The 14810-nt window shown below is 30.9% G+C and overlaps 1 protein-coding gene across 2 annotated transcripts; it reads right to left on the bottom strand.

Annotated features, from left to right (window-relative positions):
- Window positions 1–6862: 6862 nt before the first annotated feature.
- LOC112506282 (cysteine-rich receptor-like protein kinase 2) lies at window positions 6863–10750 on the bottom strand. Of its 2 annotated transcripts, none has more exons than XM_025110324.1 (8): window positions 10329–10750; window positions 9029–9426; window positions 8718–8843; window positions 8473–8603; window positions 8079–8289; window positions 7757–7988; window positions 7513–7672; window positions 6863–7357 (listed from the first exon to the last, which is right to left on the bottom strand). In XM_025110324.1, the coding sequence occupies exons 1-8, from the start codon at window positions 10739–10741 to the stop codon at window positions 7055–7057; spliced, it is 1974 nt and encodes a 657-aa protein (XP_024966092.1). In that variant the 5' UTR covers window positions 10742–10750; the 3' UTR covers window positions 6863–7054. The 2 variants fall into 2 exon arrangements, with proteins under 2 accessions (XP_024966092.1, XP_024966160.1); XM_025110392.1 differs by having other exon boundaries at window positions 7156–7357; window positions 7509–7672.
- Window positions 10751–14810: the final 4060 nt, after the last annotated feature.

Genomic DNA, 14810 nt, shown 5'->3' on the forward strand with positions numbered 1-14810 from the left:
CTATATATATATATATATATATATATATATATATATATATATATATATATATAAGGGTCAATTCAAGGGAGAACTGATTAGTTTGTGGTAACTGTAAGATCCAATCTCAATCACAAATCAACGGATAAATTAGAAAATTAATAATTATGGTAGTTTGAGTTAAAATTATAATTAAAGGGCTTTTTAGGTATTTTTAAAAAAGCTCCTCTCTCCTCTCTCCTCACTCATCTCTCCGACCTCCAATCTCCGGCCTCCGGTGAACTTTAATTCGGCAAGTACCAAGTAATCACAAAGATACACAATGTGATACCCATTGTGATATATTGTGATACCGTTGTGATACCAACTATGATACCAACTCAAACTTTAAAAATAAAGATACACAATGTGATACCCATTGTAATACACAATGTGATACCCATTGTGATATACTGTGATACCGATTTCATCGGAGGCCGGAAATTGGAGGTCGGAGAGATGAGAGAGAAGAGAGGAGAGATAAGTTTTTTAAAAACACCTAATATGCTCTCTAATTATAATTTTAACTCAAACTACCATAATTATTAATTTTTCTAATTTATCCGTTGTTTTGTGGTTGAGATTGGACCTCACAGTTACCACAAACTAATCAGTTCTCATTTGATTAAGCCCCTATATATATATATATATATATATATATCTGTGTGTGTGTGTGTGTGTGCGCGCGCGCGCGCAAAAGTTGTTTATAAATTATGTCTTGTATTGTCACGACAACAAATAGAATTGTCATCAGATCCAAAGATGTTAAATAGTTAAAATCATGCTACAATTAAAAAACATGAAATTAAATAAGAATATTTTATTAATTGTTTAAATATCCAAATATAAAGAAATTGTACAACGAAATGTATAAGCAAAAACATGAGCTATAACAGAAGAGGGAGTACGGTTTGTCTTCATCGTAAATGATACAAAAAATAATTAGCCAACTAATTGTCATAAGCATAGTCCATTAAATATGAAAGAGAAAAAAATGATCTTTGAAATGACATCATAAGATTTGATATATTTTTAAATTTTACATTGAACTTGAGTTTTAGTTATCCTATTAATATATTCACCTTTTTTTCATTTCATATATTCACCCCTTCTTCCAAGTTATCGTCTTTCCACCGATGTGCGATAACCGAATAACACAACAATTCAAGATTTGAGAATAATCAAATGTCATGGTAATCTCACCGTCCTTTTATATACTCAACATTCTTCTAATCTATCGTTTTTCCATCGATGTGGAATAAACAAATAACATCACAATTCAATATGGTATCAGATCATGTTGGTTGTGGTTGTTGCTTTTATAATATAAAAGATAAAAAGTATTTGTTAGTTTTATGTCACTTATGCCATTTATGTCATCCTTATGTTGAGCCCCTTATTCAAATATGTCATCTTTCCATCAATGTGCGATAACCAAATAACTCCATAATTCAAGATTTATAAATACTCAAATCTCACGATGCCGGTTGTGATTGTTCCTATATAATGATATAAACTGTAAAAGTTTATTTGTCAACTTCATTTCTTCTATGTCAATTTAAATTGGCCTTAGTATTTCATAATGACTGATTTATTGCAAAAAGATGTTCGACATCTCATCCTTCATTTAAATAGTAACCCCCTTTTTTCAATCTCATATTTCCACAAATATGGAATAACCAAATAACAATATAATTTTAGATTTGAGGAACTCAAATCTCATGGTGTTACATCATTGATTATGGTTGTTCTTTTTATAATTATAAAAGTTGAATTATTGCAAAAAGAGAGCCAACTCAATATGTTGCTACAAACTCTTTTAAACTTGTAAGACATATAGTCCTCCTTTTATATACTCACCCTTCTTCCTAGTTACCGTCTTTCTATCGAGATAAGGTAATCAAATGACATCACAGTTCAAGATTTAATAAACACTCAAATCTCATGGTACAACATCATAAGTTATGGTTATTGCTTTGTATAATATAAAAGATTATTCGTGAAGATTATGCCTTTTATGCTAACTTCTATATTAATATTTTATACCGATTGATTTGTTGCAAAAAGAGGTGGCCAAAAACAAACCCGATAAGTTGCTGCAAAACCTTTTAAACTTGTAAACTTCCCATCTCCATTTATATATACTCACAACTTCTTCTAAATTTATCAGTCTTTTCATTAATGTGGGATGACCAAATCATCACAATTTAAGATATGGGAATACTCAAATCCCATGCATTGTGCCACATCATTCGAGGGGAAATCCAATAGATTTTCATATTTTGAGCAATTAAGTCCCTAAACATTTTTGAACAAATAGATATCATGAGCAGAAACCAATTATTGTGGTAAAAAGCATTATTATGTGACTTTTAGAGTTAAAGAAAAAAAAAGGAAAAACGGCCTAGAAACATGACGGCTCCCTCTCACGACCCACCTACTCCTCGGCGACCGCTCTCAACAACTCTGCAACTTCCATAGCCTGCCTCGTTAGTCGGTTGGACACTTATTTTGGTATATTTTGTAAATGAGATAACAACAACTTTTGTATATTTAGTAAAGAGGATGGCAACAAATTTTAATAGCATGTCCCGTTAGAGACAACTTTTGTATAATCTGTTTATAAGTGTTGTTTTAGAATGGCTAATGAAAATGGTATATTGTGTTGGTTTTATTGGTTCATTGTACTTTTATACTGATCTATTGATACATCGAGAGAGAATTGGTATATTTCTTTTTTCTACAAGTGTAAGGATTTATTTGTTCTAAAAATGTCTATCAAACTCTGAAAGTCCGCTCGGTTTTTTCGGATATTTTCCATTATTCTACCACAATAACGAGTTTTATAGGTCAAGAACAATCAACTTGTTCCATTTCAATAAGTGCAAAGATTTATTTGTTCAAAAAATATTTAAAGATTTAATCGTTCAAAATGTAAAAATCTATTGGATTTTTTTCAGAGTTTTCCCTTAAAACAAACCACTAGTACATTTTATCATACAAAATAAGTAGTAACAAAATAAAGAGTTTTCCCTTATTACGGAACATTTTTTGCATTCCATATTATATTTGCATTATTATTAATAATTTCTCGTAAATCATGGCATGACCTTCATATGTTACTGGTGTTCTAAAAGGCTTGCCATCGAGGCCGCCTTGGCGCGTCATGGTGTAAGGCTTTTCTTTGACGCCACGATAAGCCCATGGGATGCCATGACCCAATGCACTGTTCTTGTAACAGGTCATTTGGCTTCTTTTTTACGTTTCTAGTGTTTTTTTTTTTCGTTTTTTACTACATAATCTAATTTGCATTGTTTGATTATCATTGATTCCTCGACTGATAGTAGAAAACTTATGTGTTTAGATGATATACATATTTGTCATTATAAATCACACCTTAAAAAAATACCATGCTCAAAAGCTTTGAAGTTTGATCTCACCGATATGTCACACCTCATATTCCATTAGAAGCTTGCATGTTACCATGACTGAAACTTCGCTCACCATCTAATTCTTCCATAGGTATTATTCATATTGTTGTTGAACAATGTAGAAGATCATATTTGTCGCATCATTCCTTTGAATATAATATGAAGAATGAAAGTTTCCGTTATCGCATAATGATGTTATCGTATTACTAGTGAAAACCCTGAAAATAATTGTATATCAGGAGAGAATAAAAATTATAAACATAACTCATATGGTAAATAGAACTTCAATTTGAGTATTAATTATATATACATACAAAGAGGGATATAAATATATATATATATATATATATATATATACACACACAAAAAGAGGGATATATATATACACACACAAAGAGGGATATATATGTGTGCACATGTGTGTATGTGTATGCTGAATTTCTATTTATAAAATTAATTTATAGTAATTTCACTGAAAAAAAAGCAAATTATATAAAAAAAACTAAATAGTATAATAAGTTGATAAAATTATAAATATAATATGATTTGTGAGACTGTTGGTTTTTAACAAAGATAGAGTTTCTTTTGTCACTTAAGTAAAGTATTAAGGCATAATTAGGACAAAGTCGGAAAAAAAAACTTCTCCATCTTGTTGAAACGCTATTTTGATTAACGTTTTAATAAGTTAACTCATGACAAACCTAACTTTTTTAATAAATTCAAAAAGTTAGCTAGTATATGGTTGCTATAAAAAGCTTAACTTTTCACTCGACTTCCCACATATATATGATGTAATAATTGAAAAGTTAAAAAAAGAAATATTGTTTGTTTACGTGATCTTAAATACTTATATACAAAGAGATAAAATTTACGAAAAGATGAAAAGTTTCAAAATCACATGTGATGCAACATGTACAAAATAACATATGCGACTTGGTTAGTGCGACCAAAAGTCGGGAGAAAGGTCATCCGCTCTATGACCGCTCAATGTAACATATTTGTATCACATATGATTACGTGTTATATATCACATGTGATTATATATAAGCTTTTAATTTCTAACTTTCTTACAAATTTAACATCTTCTTGTTTCATCTTGGCACTATATACAAATTTTCATATGGATTCCCACATTCAACACCAGGACCAATGGTCCCCACCACTACTACCACAATTGTCTATAGACATGTTGAAAATGTCTTCAATTTAGAAACTTAAATCAAACGCACGTTAATGCGCAACAACTAGACCAACTTTTGGTACATTATTGGCAACTTTAAATTCATTCAACAACTCTCTTTCAACATAGCAACTTCATATATGACTTGCACTAATTAAGTCATCTTCAATGTCTCGTTTGGATTAGATTTCAGTCAGAGTGAATTTATGTCCGACTCGATAGTCTCTAAGTAGTCGCTTGTAGGTTTAATGTTGTTTTTGGGCATTTATTGTTTTAACTCTAATTTGGTTTTTTCCCCCTCATTTTGCACCATACACACACACACACTCTCTCTCTCTCTCTCTCATGTAAGAGCATCTAATTACGCTCGATCTTGTACCAATAACAATCATTTTGTGTGTTCTTCGGACGACTATGGTCATGGTTTTCATGTTTTGGGTTTTAGTTCTTTATCTCTCTCTTATTTTTAAGTGGGTTCAATGTGTTTGTTGTTTTATATATTGTTGTTGATTAGACTACATGTTTGCTTACAACAAATCAATTTTTGTATATTTGATTGATCAATGGTTACAAACACCATTTAATATCGGGGTATTAGTTTCATGTTTCACTCTGATTTTGTTATAAATGGTGGGTATTTTTTGCTATGTTTTTTGTGATAGTTTGGCTGCTCTGTTTAAAGACTTTTTGTCTAGGTTGTCTGATATTAGGGTTTGCTGCGTTTTCTAGGGACTTTTAGCCACTTTTTAATACATACTGAGATGAAGAACTTCACTGCAACAACTTAGTCCATGTGGTTTGAATCTTTTGGATATCGAATTAACAATTATCGAGTATATTCATCCCTATCTTTTTATCTTTATCGCTTTCAATATTTGTCTCTAGGCTTATTTTTTTCGCAAACGGTAAATAGTTATCTTGAGTTTATGTTGTGATTGTTCATTTAGTTTCATTATTAATGTTTATATTGATGTCTTAATTATTTGGTTATAGTCTACTCTTCTTAGATCTGATAAATTTTATGCACTCAATAGTTTGTTCTTCTTTTATTTCGACATCTTCTCTCTTTTGACAACATTTATTTTTTCACTTCTTCTTTCATTTATTTTTTCATAGGTTTAATTCTATTTTACTGTATATTAGCCTAAATCTAATTAGTTTCCTTCTTTCTAATTTTGAATTACTTAATCCATGCACTTTATTTTTTATTTTCAAGTTTGATACTTTAATCACGGTTTAATCGTGTTTTTTTTGTCTAACATAATTAGTTTCTTGAGCTTAGCCATCTCTAATTTAATTAGTAATGTTCTATGTTATTTGAGTCTATTTGTTTGTTCTTGGTTATATCTTCCGATTTTGGCTTTAGCATCGTTAGTCAATTCTTATTAGTAATGTTTGCTTTCTTTTGAGTCTTGCTAAATGATAGTTAATTAGTTGTCTACTCCGTTTATCTCTCTTTGCTTAGGTAATGTTTGTCTTTTAGTTGTTTTTAGTTGCTAGAAATAGATAGCATGAGAAGTCTTTGATACATATGTTGATTAAGACTCAAGTTGCGATATTGATCGGTTGTTCTTCTAAATGTTATGTTAACAAATCTTTGTTTTGGATTGTCACTAGCGCAAGCTCGGAATTTACTAGATGCTGATTGTTTAACTTGCATTCATTTATACAGTTGAGCTTTGAAAGAATGCTTGACCTTGATTTGGTTTGGCCAATCAATGATGTGTGGTTTCACCATGGAAATCCTAGATTGTAAAAATATTTGCTTTACTTCATACTTCTTTGCAAATAACATTATGAAAATAATTAGTATTTTGTTTGGAAAGGATTTTTTTCTCTGTAAAAGAAGGTTAGAATTATCTTTGATATGCAAATTCCCATCGTTGAAATCAATAATATGTTTGAAATAACTTTAGGAAATATGGTTTTTAGGCATTTTTCCTATTTTTGCTTAGTGTAGTCTCCTTCTTAGTCAATAATCATCCCACTTTAACTAGTTATAGCTTTGAGTGTACTTGTGCTTATCCCATCGCTTCCTTGTAATCGACCAGTATGCTATATCATCGTACTTGTGCTTATCCCAACACAACATATTCTTCCCATAATGACAAAGGATGTGGATCAAGATCACTCTCAACTTGATTTTACACTAGAAATCAAAAGGAAACAAGACACTTGTGTGAAAGATGTAGTTTTTTATGCATAAAGTAAGAAGTTAAATACAACTCGGATTCTTTTTTTGGGGACACAACAGCTATAGATATTCATTAAGAGCTGTAAAATTAGGAAAAGAGATGGGAGAAAGTGAAGTTTAAAATTTGGGGACACAACAGCTATTAATATTCGTTATTCGGCAGCATTGGTGATGATCTTATTCTATATATTTATACAATTTATAACCAGGAATGTGGTATAAAGTGAAGGTTTAACGACCAGAAACTTGAATGGTGGAAGCAGTGGCATTGGAGTCCAACGAGTTCGAGGTATCGACTTGAATCTTTACATCATCTTCGTGAAATGTAGACCTTACTGGTGGAGTTTCATCTAGTGATTTATCACTTAGAAGTGCAACCACTTCAGACATTGCAGGCCTTGCAGAAACCGGTGACTGAGTGCACATCAATGCTGTCTCTATGATTTTCATTGCATCTTCTGCTGAATATTCACTGGGGTCTATTCTGTCATCAATTAGATTCAAATGTGTGCCACTCTCATATAGATTCCAAGCCTAGAATACACAATAACAGAAGAAAATCTGTTAAAAACTTAAGCGAGCTTAGGATCTCTTGGTATTCATCATGGAATGGACAACAAAATAAATACCAGAAATGAGGTAAAAATGATTTAAAAGAATTGACCCTTCTCTTTAGGATGCTTACATACATGATCAAGGAGACTTTGATGAATTGATTTATCATCTATGATGTCATGGCACCTCTTCCCACTTATGATTTCGAGTACCACAATGCCAAAGCTGTATGTATCTACTTTCTCAGATAATTGCCCATGAATGGCATATTCTGGAGCCACAAAACCACTATCCCTGGTAACATTAACAATGCTTATTGGTGATACATTTTGATCAGGAGAGTTAGAGAAGAGAGAGTTGTACTAATTTTGAACTTACAAGGACCCTGCCAATTTGGTGCTGAGATGAGTCTTATCTTCTGGTAGTAGTCTGATCAGCCCAAAATCTGCAATTTTGGGCTGAAGTTCATTGTCAAGTAGTATGTTGCTGGTTTTTATATCCCTATGAATGATGGTAACATGGTACTGTTCATGTAGATATGCAAGACCCCTTGCTGTCCCAAAGATTATTTCAAATCTTTGTCTCCAACTTAGGTTGCTTGATTTGTCGCCTGTCCATAAAAGTAACTTCAATAGATGCAAAATAGAGATGTAATAGTTAGAACTCCAAACAATCGAAAAAATAAGAAGTTTCAACTCACCATAGAGGAATTGATCAAGGCTACCATTATCCATGTACTCATGGACAAGAAATAAGAGTGGCCCTTTGCTACAATATCCAAGAAGACGAATAAGATGCCGGTGATGAACGTTACTTATGATCTTAAGTTCATCATCAAAGTGTATCTTTCCTCTAGTAGAACCCATAACAGTTTTCTTTATTGCAACTGTATCCCCATCCTTGAAAGTCCCCTGCATCATGTCACCGTACATAAAGTACCGAAAGAATTAATCAGCATACTGTCAATCTTCTTTTAGGCGTTAACTACCAAATGTTATGCTTGGGCATTAATATAGGAAGTAAATTTATTTAAGAAATGAAATACAACAATTTTTTTACTTTAGAAATTTATAGTTTCATATCGTTAGTATTACCTTATATACTTCACCAAACACCCCTCCTCCTAGTCTGCACTCATCACTGAAATTATGCGTGGCTATTTTTAAATCATTGTAGCTGTATCTTGCTGGTCCTTGCAGCAACTCTGTTGATCGAGTTGATTTATCTGGCGATAGGAAAACAATAAATTATCACAAAAACGGAAGGTGTAAATATAAGTTCAAATAAATAAAACTGTTTTTAATAGGCATCCATGCTAGATGGTCCATCTTGTGTTTACCTCGTTGGCCACTACTTGCTTTCTTTGATCTGTGATGCCAAATAAAAAGTGCAAGTATCACCAGCAACAGACAACATACACCTCCAACAACTCCCCCGATTATGGATCTCTTCTTGCTTGAATCTCCTGTAAATCATTGATATTATAAGAGAAAATATACACCAATAAACTAGTTAACTACAGTGCTGGTGAACAAAAACACGAACATAGGTGCATGGTTAATGATTGTGTTCTAGCTACTACCTCTAACAACAACGTAACAATTCTAAAAAAATCTAATGAAGTCATTTCAAGAAGAGTAGAGGTCTCACCATCCCAAAGGAAAGGTGTAATATTGGTCGTCTGGTTTTGTCCGAAAAATCGAGTCTGAGAATACCTCATAAAACATCCATTGTCAATAGCTCGCCCTGTAGTACTAGGAAGACAAGCATCTAAAGAACCATATCTGGCGTTCAAGCAATCTTCACAAACGCTCTGGCTTAAGTTTAAATTACACTGTGCAATGGCGTATATAGTACCATTACCATTGGCAATTCGTCTTGTAGATGCAGCATAGAAATTTGATATTCTGGGCACTGCAGTTCGAAGGTCTGATAACAACCTTTCAGCTGTTTTTCGAAAATCTTTTGGATGAAGTGACGTTATGTTGCCACATATTACCACACCAGCCCGAATATTTGCCTCAGCATAGAAGTTATTATTCTCGTACCTACATCAAAACAACATGGATGTAACAATCCTTCCCCTCGTGAGCCATGATTTACATAGCTTCATTTACCAAATAATGTCCATTTACATTCCTTTTCCTTTTACTTTTGTATTATACTCTTTATCATATTTTCTTATGCATTTACTTAATTAGTTTTCATTTTTATCTAAAATAATCATTGATAGAACATTATTTTATTTTGCAATAAAGTTTCAAAAGCGTAATGAATAAAAATAATATTCAATAGTGGTACCATTTTAAATGTATGAAATCTTTTTGATTATGTAATTTATTTATTAAAGGTAGTAAATAAATTTTAGGTATATATTTATGATAATTCAATTCATACATAAAATATAATAATGACATTTTAGAGTGAAAATAAAAAATGGATAAGATTTAAACAGATATTATTTTATAAATGAAATGAGGGTTGAATATTGAATATTGAAAACAAATAAACCTATCTATAGCACTCGTGGGACCTGTTTCTTTTTTATAAATATTGAAAACAAATTAATTAATTGGATTAATTAATTTTTGCAAAGGAAATGATGATAGCTAACCTTTTTTTATAAACAACATTGGAATTTTCTTGATATTAATATTTGAGGCAGAAAAATTCTGAAATTATCTTTTTGTTGACAGGTGGGTCGTATTTGTGTATAAAAATAATTAAGCCTCTCTTACCCTTCTTTAATTTCTGAAAAGGAGTTTTAATTACACAAAGAGTTAGGTGGTAAAATCTTGGAGATCATTTAATTTGATCTACTTCTGCTTCTCTCTTGTCTTCTCAAATTAAAAAAACGTGAAGCATCTATGTGTTTTTAACAAAAGTGGCAACGAAACTAAATTAAAGGCATATACAAGTAAGAAGAAATCTGAAATTAAATCATAAGCACCTGACATCACAGTCATTGTAGAAAGCATGAGCACCATTGCCAAGCCCACATTTTTTCAGCTGAGCGATCGCATAGTCAAAACACGCAACACAATTGGCCTTGGAGACATATTCTCTACACGAAGCGAGTCCCCACACGGACTCGCCATTGAGCAAAGAGCGTGCAACAGCATAACGAACACCGTTTACAGATAACTGCTGGCGGAGGCTAGAGAGGGTGGTGTTAAGGTTGCTCAAGAAATACTTTTCGCTCATACCTCGATATAAACTACAATAATCTCTTATAAAAGTGCTATTTATATTGTTAGATTGTGATGTCACCGACTCTGTCATGGATATGAACACCACCACCACCACCACTAGACAGGACAATCGCCATGAGAACCAGCTTTTTTCCACTTGTTTCATGTTCATTTTTTGCTCTATCCCTTTGGCTTTGATTTCTTCCTTTAATAGTTGGAGGTTTAATTTAAGAGGAAATTAGAATTCAATTCCAAATGTCATTTTCCAACGGTCAACAGTGGGTGCCAAAGACATGGATATTTGTTTAGAGGTTATTTAATAGAAGTCGAGCAAGACCAATTACAACCATAAAAACATGTAATCTAAATGCCCAGAGCTAGCCTTTTTCTTCAAATAATGACATCAAAGCAAAGGTAGGTCAATAGTTTCCTCATTATGTAATTTTGAATCTACATCATCTCCTATCTATGATATATATTTGTTTTCTAAAATTTAGTATTAAAATCAAAATCTTTAAAAAAATTACATCCAACTCCAACACCTATTATAATTTAGAGATTCTAACATTAACTATATTATTAAAATATTTAATATCTTTAATAAAATATTTTTTTTTCTCTCCTACATATTTAATTTCCATGCCTCTTGTTAGTAGAAAAAATTAAAATATTTCTTCTTTATCTTACTCCAAATTTTGAGAATTCTACATTTCTCTTTTCTTCTTTCCTCTATTTTAAGCAAAGGAGGTTTTTGTTTCTGAAAGAATTTCCAAAAACCTCCTAAAAAGCACATAATGGATACTCTAAGCATACTTGTTGGAAGAAAAAAAAATCTCTAAATCCATCAAAAATCGTATTTTATCATAACTATTGGTGATCCTATTTAAAATGGTGCAATTATAGTTTGAACTCATTAAAAAAGTAAAAGAGATATCGTTACAATTTGTTATACCTTTTAGTTTTGTTAAGAGGGTATCTATACGTCTAACTAAAAAAATCTATTAATTTATATTCGGAAAAAAACTAATGATAAACTCTGGAGATTTAGGCTATATTTGGAAACTAATAGCATCTCTAATAGCATATAATAATTTTTCTATAATAAAATATGCAAAGTTAAAGTCATTAAAAAATTGTATCTAACTTCAATAGCTACTCTATTTTAGCAATTTTATCGTTAACTATATTAATAAAATATTTCATTCCATATAGTAAAATATTATTTTTTTTCTCCTACACGTTTAGTTTTAGTTATTTCTTATTGATGGTAAAGAATTATAATATTATTTCTATTTCATAGAGTTTAAGATATGTATTCTCTACCTTATCTATCTTCTTACTTATCTCTATTTGAACATAGTTAGTGGAGCTAAAAAAATTCTTAAATCTTTAAAATTTTCTATTTTAATAAAGCTATTAGGGATGCTCTAATTTATTTATCTTATAAAAAAAATTGCATTTGTTATCCATGTTTTAGCTTTTTGATACCTTACTTTAAGTAAAGTTTCAACAAGCAAAAGGGGATTATTCCTTTTTTTTCTTTTAGTTGTGTTTTTTATATTCTTTAAATAGTTTTTTTTATCAAATCCTTTTATGTTATTTTATATTTATCTATCTTATTAACTAGTTTTTATCATATTTGATTATCGGTCAACCAACAACTAGCTTATTAACTAACAACTAAAATTTTAGCTAATACCTAATCTATCAGCTATTTTAGTAATTTTACCAAATACACCCCAAAGTTCCTTATATGCAATTGTGTTCTTTTGGAAACCAAAAATTACAAATAAAATCATAATGTCCGATATTTTATATACATTTGAATTGAAAAATCAAAATTGCAAACCAGGTTAATCTTTTGTTATTTTGATAGTCATCACAATGAGTTAAATAATTTTTCATAATTATCATGTGATTCTTTAATTTGTGTTATATTATCAATTAAAAATTGTCTAAAACTTAATATTCATTTAGGTCTATATAAACAAGTCAACTTAGTCATGGACATACATACAAGATGATTGAGTGGAGAATTGGGGTTAATTAGTTTAAGTTAAAGTTAATAAATTTGTTTAGGGGTTAAGGTTAGGGTTGATCATTAATTTCGTTAAATATTATTCATCAGGGCTTGTAGTTTCAGTTATGACCAATTGAGGTTCCTTGGTGTCAATTAGTGTGCATCTAGCTAGGAATGTCGGTGCCAAGTCAGGTACGGAATTTAATCAACATAATATAAAATAATAAAACATCTTTGCTTCTCCATATTTTTTTTTTCTTTTTGAAAGATTTTTAAGGAAAATCATTCAAATCAATTTTCCTAACAATAACAATAGAAGGAGTAAAGAAATATTACCACATAAAGACTCTCCCACTACCCCACAACTACCCGTCATGGATGTTGGTATTATATATCTTTTAAAAATGTTTCCATTTTTTCCTAACAATTAACAATTAGTCATCAAATTATTAATAATTAGGTATATAGGATCATCATATATCAAACAAGTAATACTTAGGTCAAACAAGTAACAATTCCATGTTGAGAAACAAACCCTAACGATTAATAATCAACAAAAACTAAATCGATTTTCAACACACCTTAATTTATAGACAATTTTGTTAACTAACGATCACTATAATTAATAAGAAACAAAAAGAATATCTAACAATAATTAAACGATAAACAAATAAATATCAAAGGCAATGATTTTGGATTTGGAATAAACATCTAACTGGGCTAGGTTGAAGTTCAAAGGAAATAGATTTAGTAATGGGAAATGGATTTTGGAAATGTATTTAGTGAGAGGATAAACAAAACAAAAAAATCTAACGATATGTGATGTTTAGTGATGACCTCTAGATAGGGGCGGACCTTTGAAAGTCTTTGCAGGTCTGTACATCCATCCACACAACTTATTTTTATAACTAGAACTTTTTTGTTATAAAATATGCATACACTAAATTTTGAGGGGACATCAATCAAAAAAAGTGTTTCAAAGATACTCTCACTGTGATAAGGAAGAAAGACATCTATAATGGAAGTAAAATTTGGATTTAAAATAAAAAAAATACTAAGATAAACATGACATGTTAACTAAAATTAGGGAAATGGATTATGTTGCAAAAAATAACAGAGTTGTAACCTAATTAATCAATTACGGTTTTACCCTATAATTAATAATCAAGGTATAAATTTAATTGTTGTTGGATTAAATTAACTTGTAGCTAATATTGATTCACGAAGATTTCACAAAACTTGCAGTTCTAAAATGATTAAGTACCTATACTATCACTACCACTACTATTTAACCTCCAACGTCTCCATTTTTTTACTTTTAAAATGATAGCTCCATCGACTCTCAGAACGGCAAATTCCAATCTCCCATTCAAATTCTTCAACCGCCAAATCATCTTTCAAACTGATTCCCTCCACCATACATAGTTCGATTATAGAGTCGTCGCCCTTCGGCAATTTCCATTTTCATCTTCATTTTCGCTATCGATCTAAACATATTTCAAACTTCAAGTCTCTCCCCCGTGTTTGAAAGTACCAAGTCAAACCATGTTTCCTCTTCATTTCTTGTCGAAGATAAAAAAAATACCCTAAAAACTTGTTGGATATGAACATTTCGACTTTGGGTGTTTATCTCCATCTATTTAATTAGCTAGGTTTTTATATTTTGAATGAATTTTCATCAATTTGTACATGAATGGTGGCAATGGTGGTTTGCAGTTGTATTATGTTGTGTCTCTATCAGTGTTTAGATTTGTGGTGGTTGTAGGTTGTAGGTGGCGGTGTTGCCGGTGGTTGTCATCGTCAAACTCCATGTGGTGGTGGTGACTGGCCATAGTGAAAAAGATGAATGTTCTTTAGTTTCTTAGTAAAAATAATATTCAAAAATCAAATGTTTTTGGCTCATCAAGGATAAGTATATAAAGACAATATTCCTGGCTCATAACTTATCCACATCACGTCAGTTTTTACCGGGTTTATAGATAGCTAGGTCTCTTTTTTGTTTTAAAATTTATCAATAGACTCTAAAATATATAATTTAAAATATGATCCTAAAAATAGCAGTTAAAATACACTTCATTACTTTTAATGTAAGTTGCTTGTGTTCAGTGGCGGATCCAGGAATTTTATACACTGAGGTCACTTAAACTAACAATATACCAACACATCAATCATTATAATTAATAATACGTGATTACATAAGTTGATTTCTACGAGTTTTCAT

The sequence above is a fragment of the Cynara cardunculus genome (genome assembly GCF_001531365.2).
Source record: "Cynara cardunculus var. scolymus isolate 2C chromosome LG 1, CcrdV1, whole genome shotgun sequence".
In the NCBI taxonomy this organism is placed as follows: domain Eukaryota; kingdom Viridiplantae; phylum Streptophyta; class Magnoliopsida; order Asterales; family Asteraceae; genus Cynara; species Cynara cardunculus.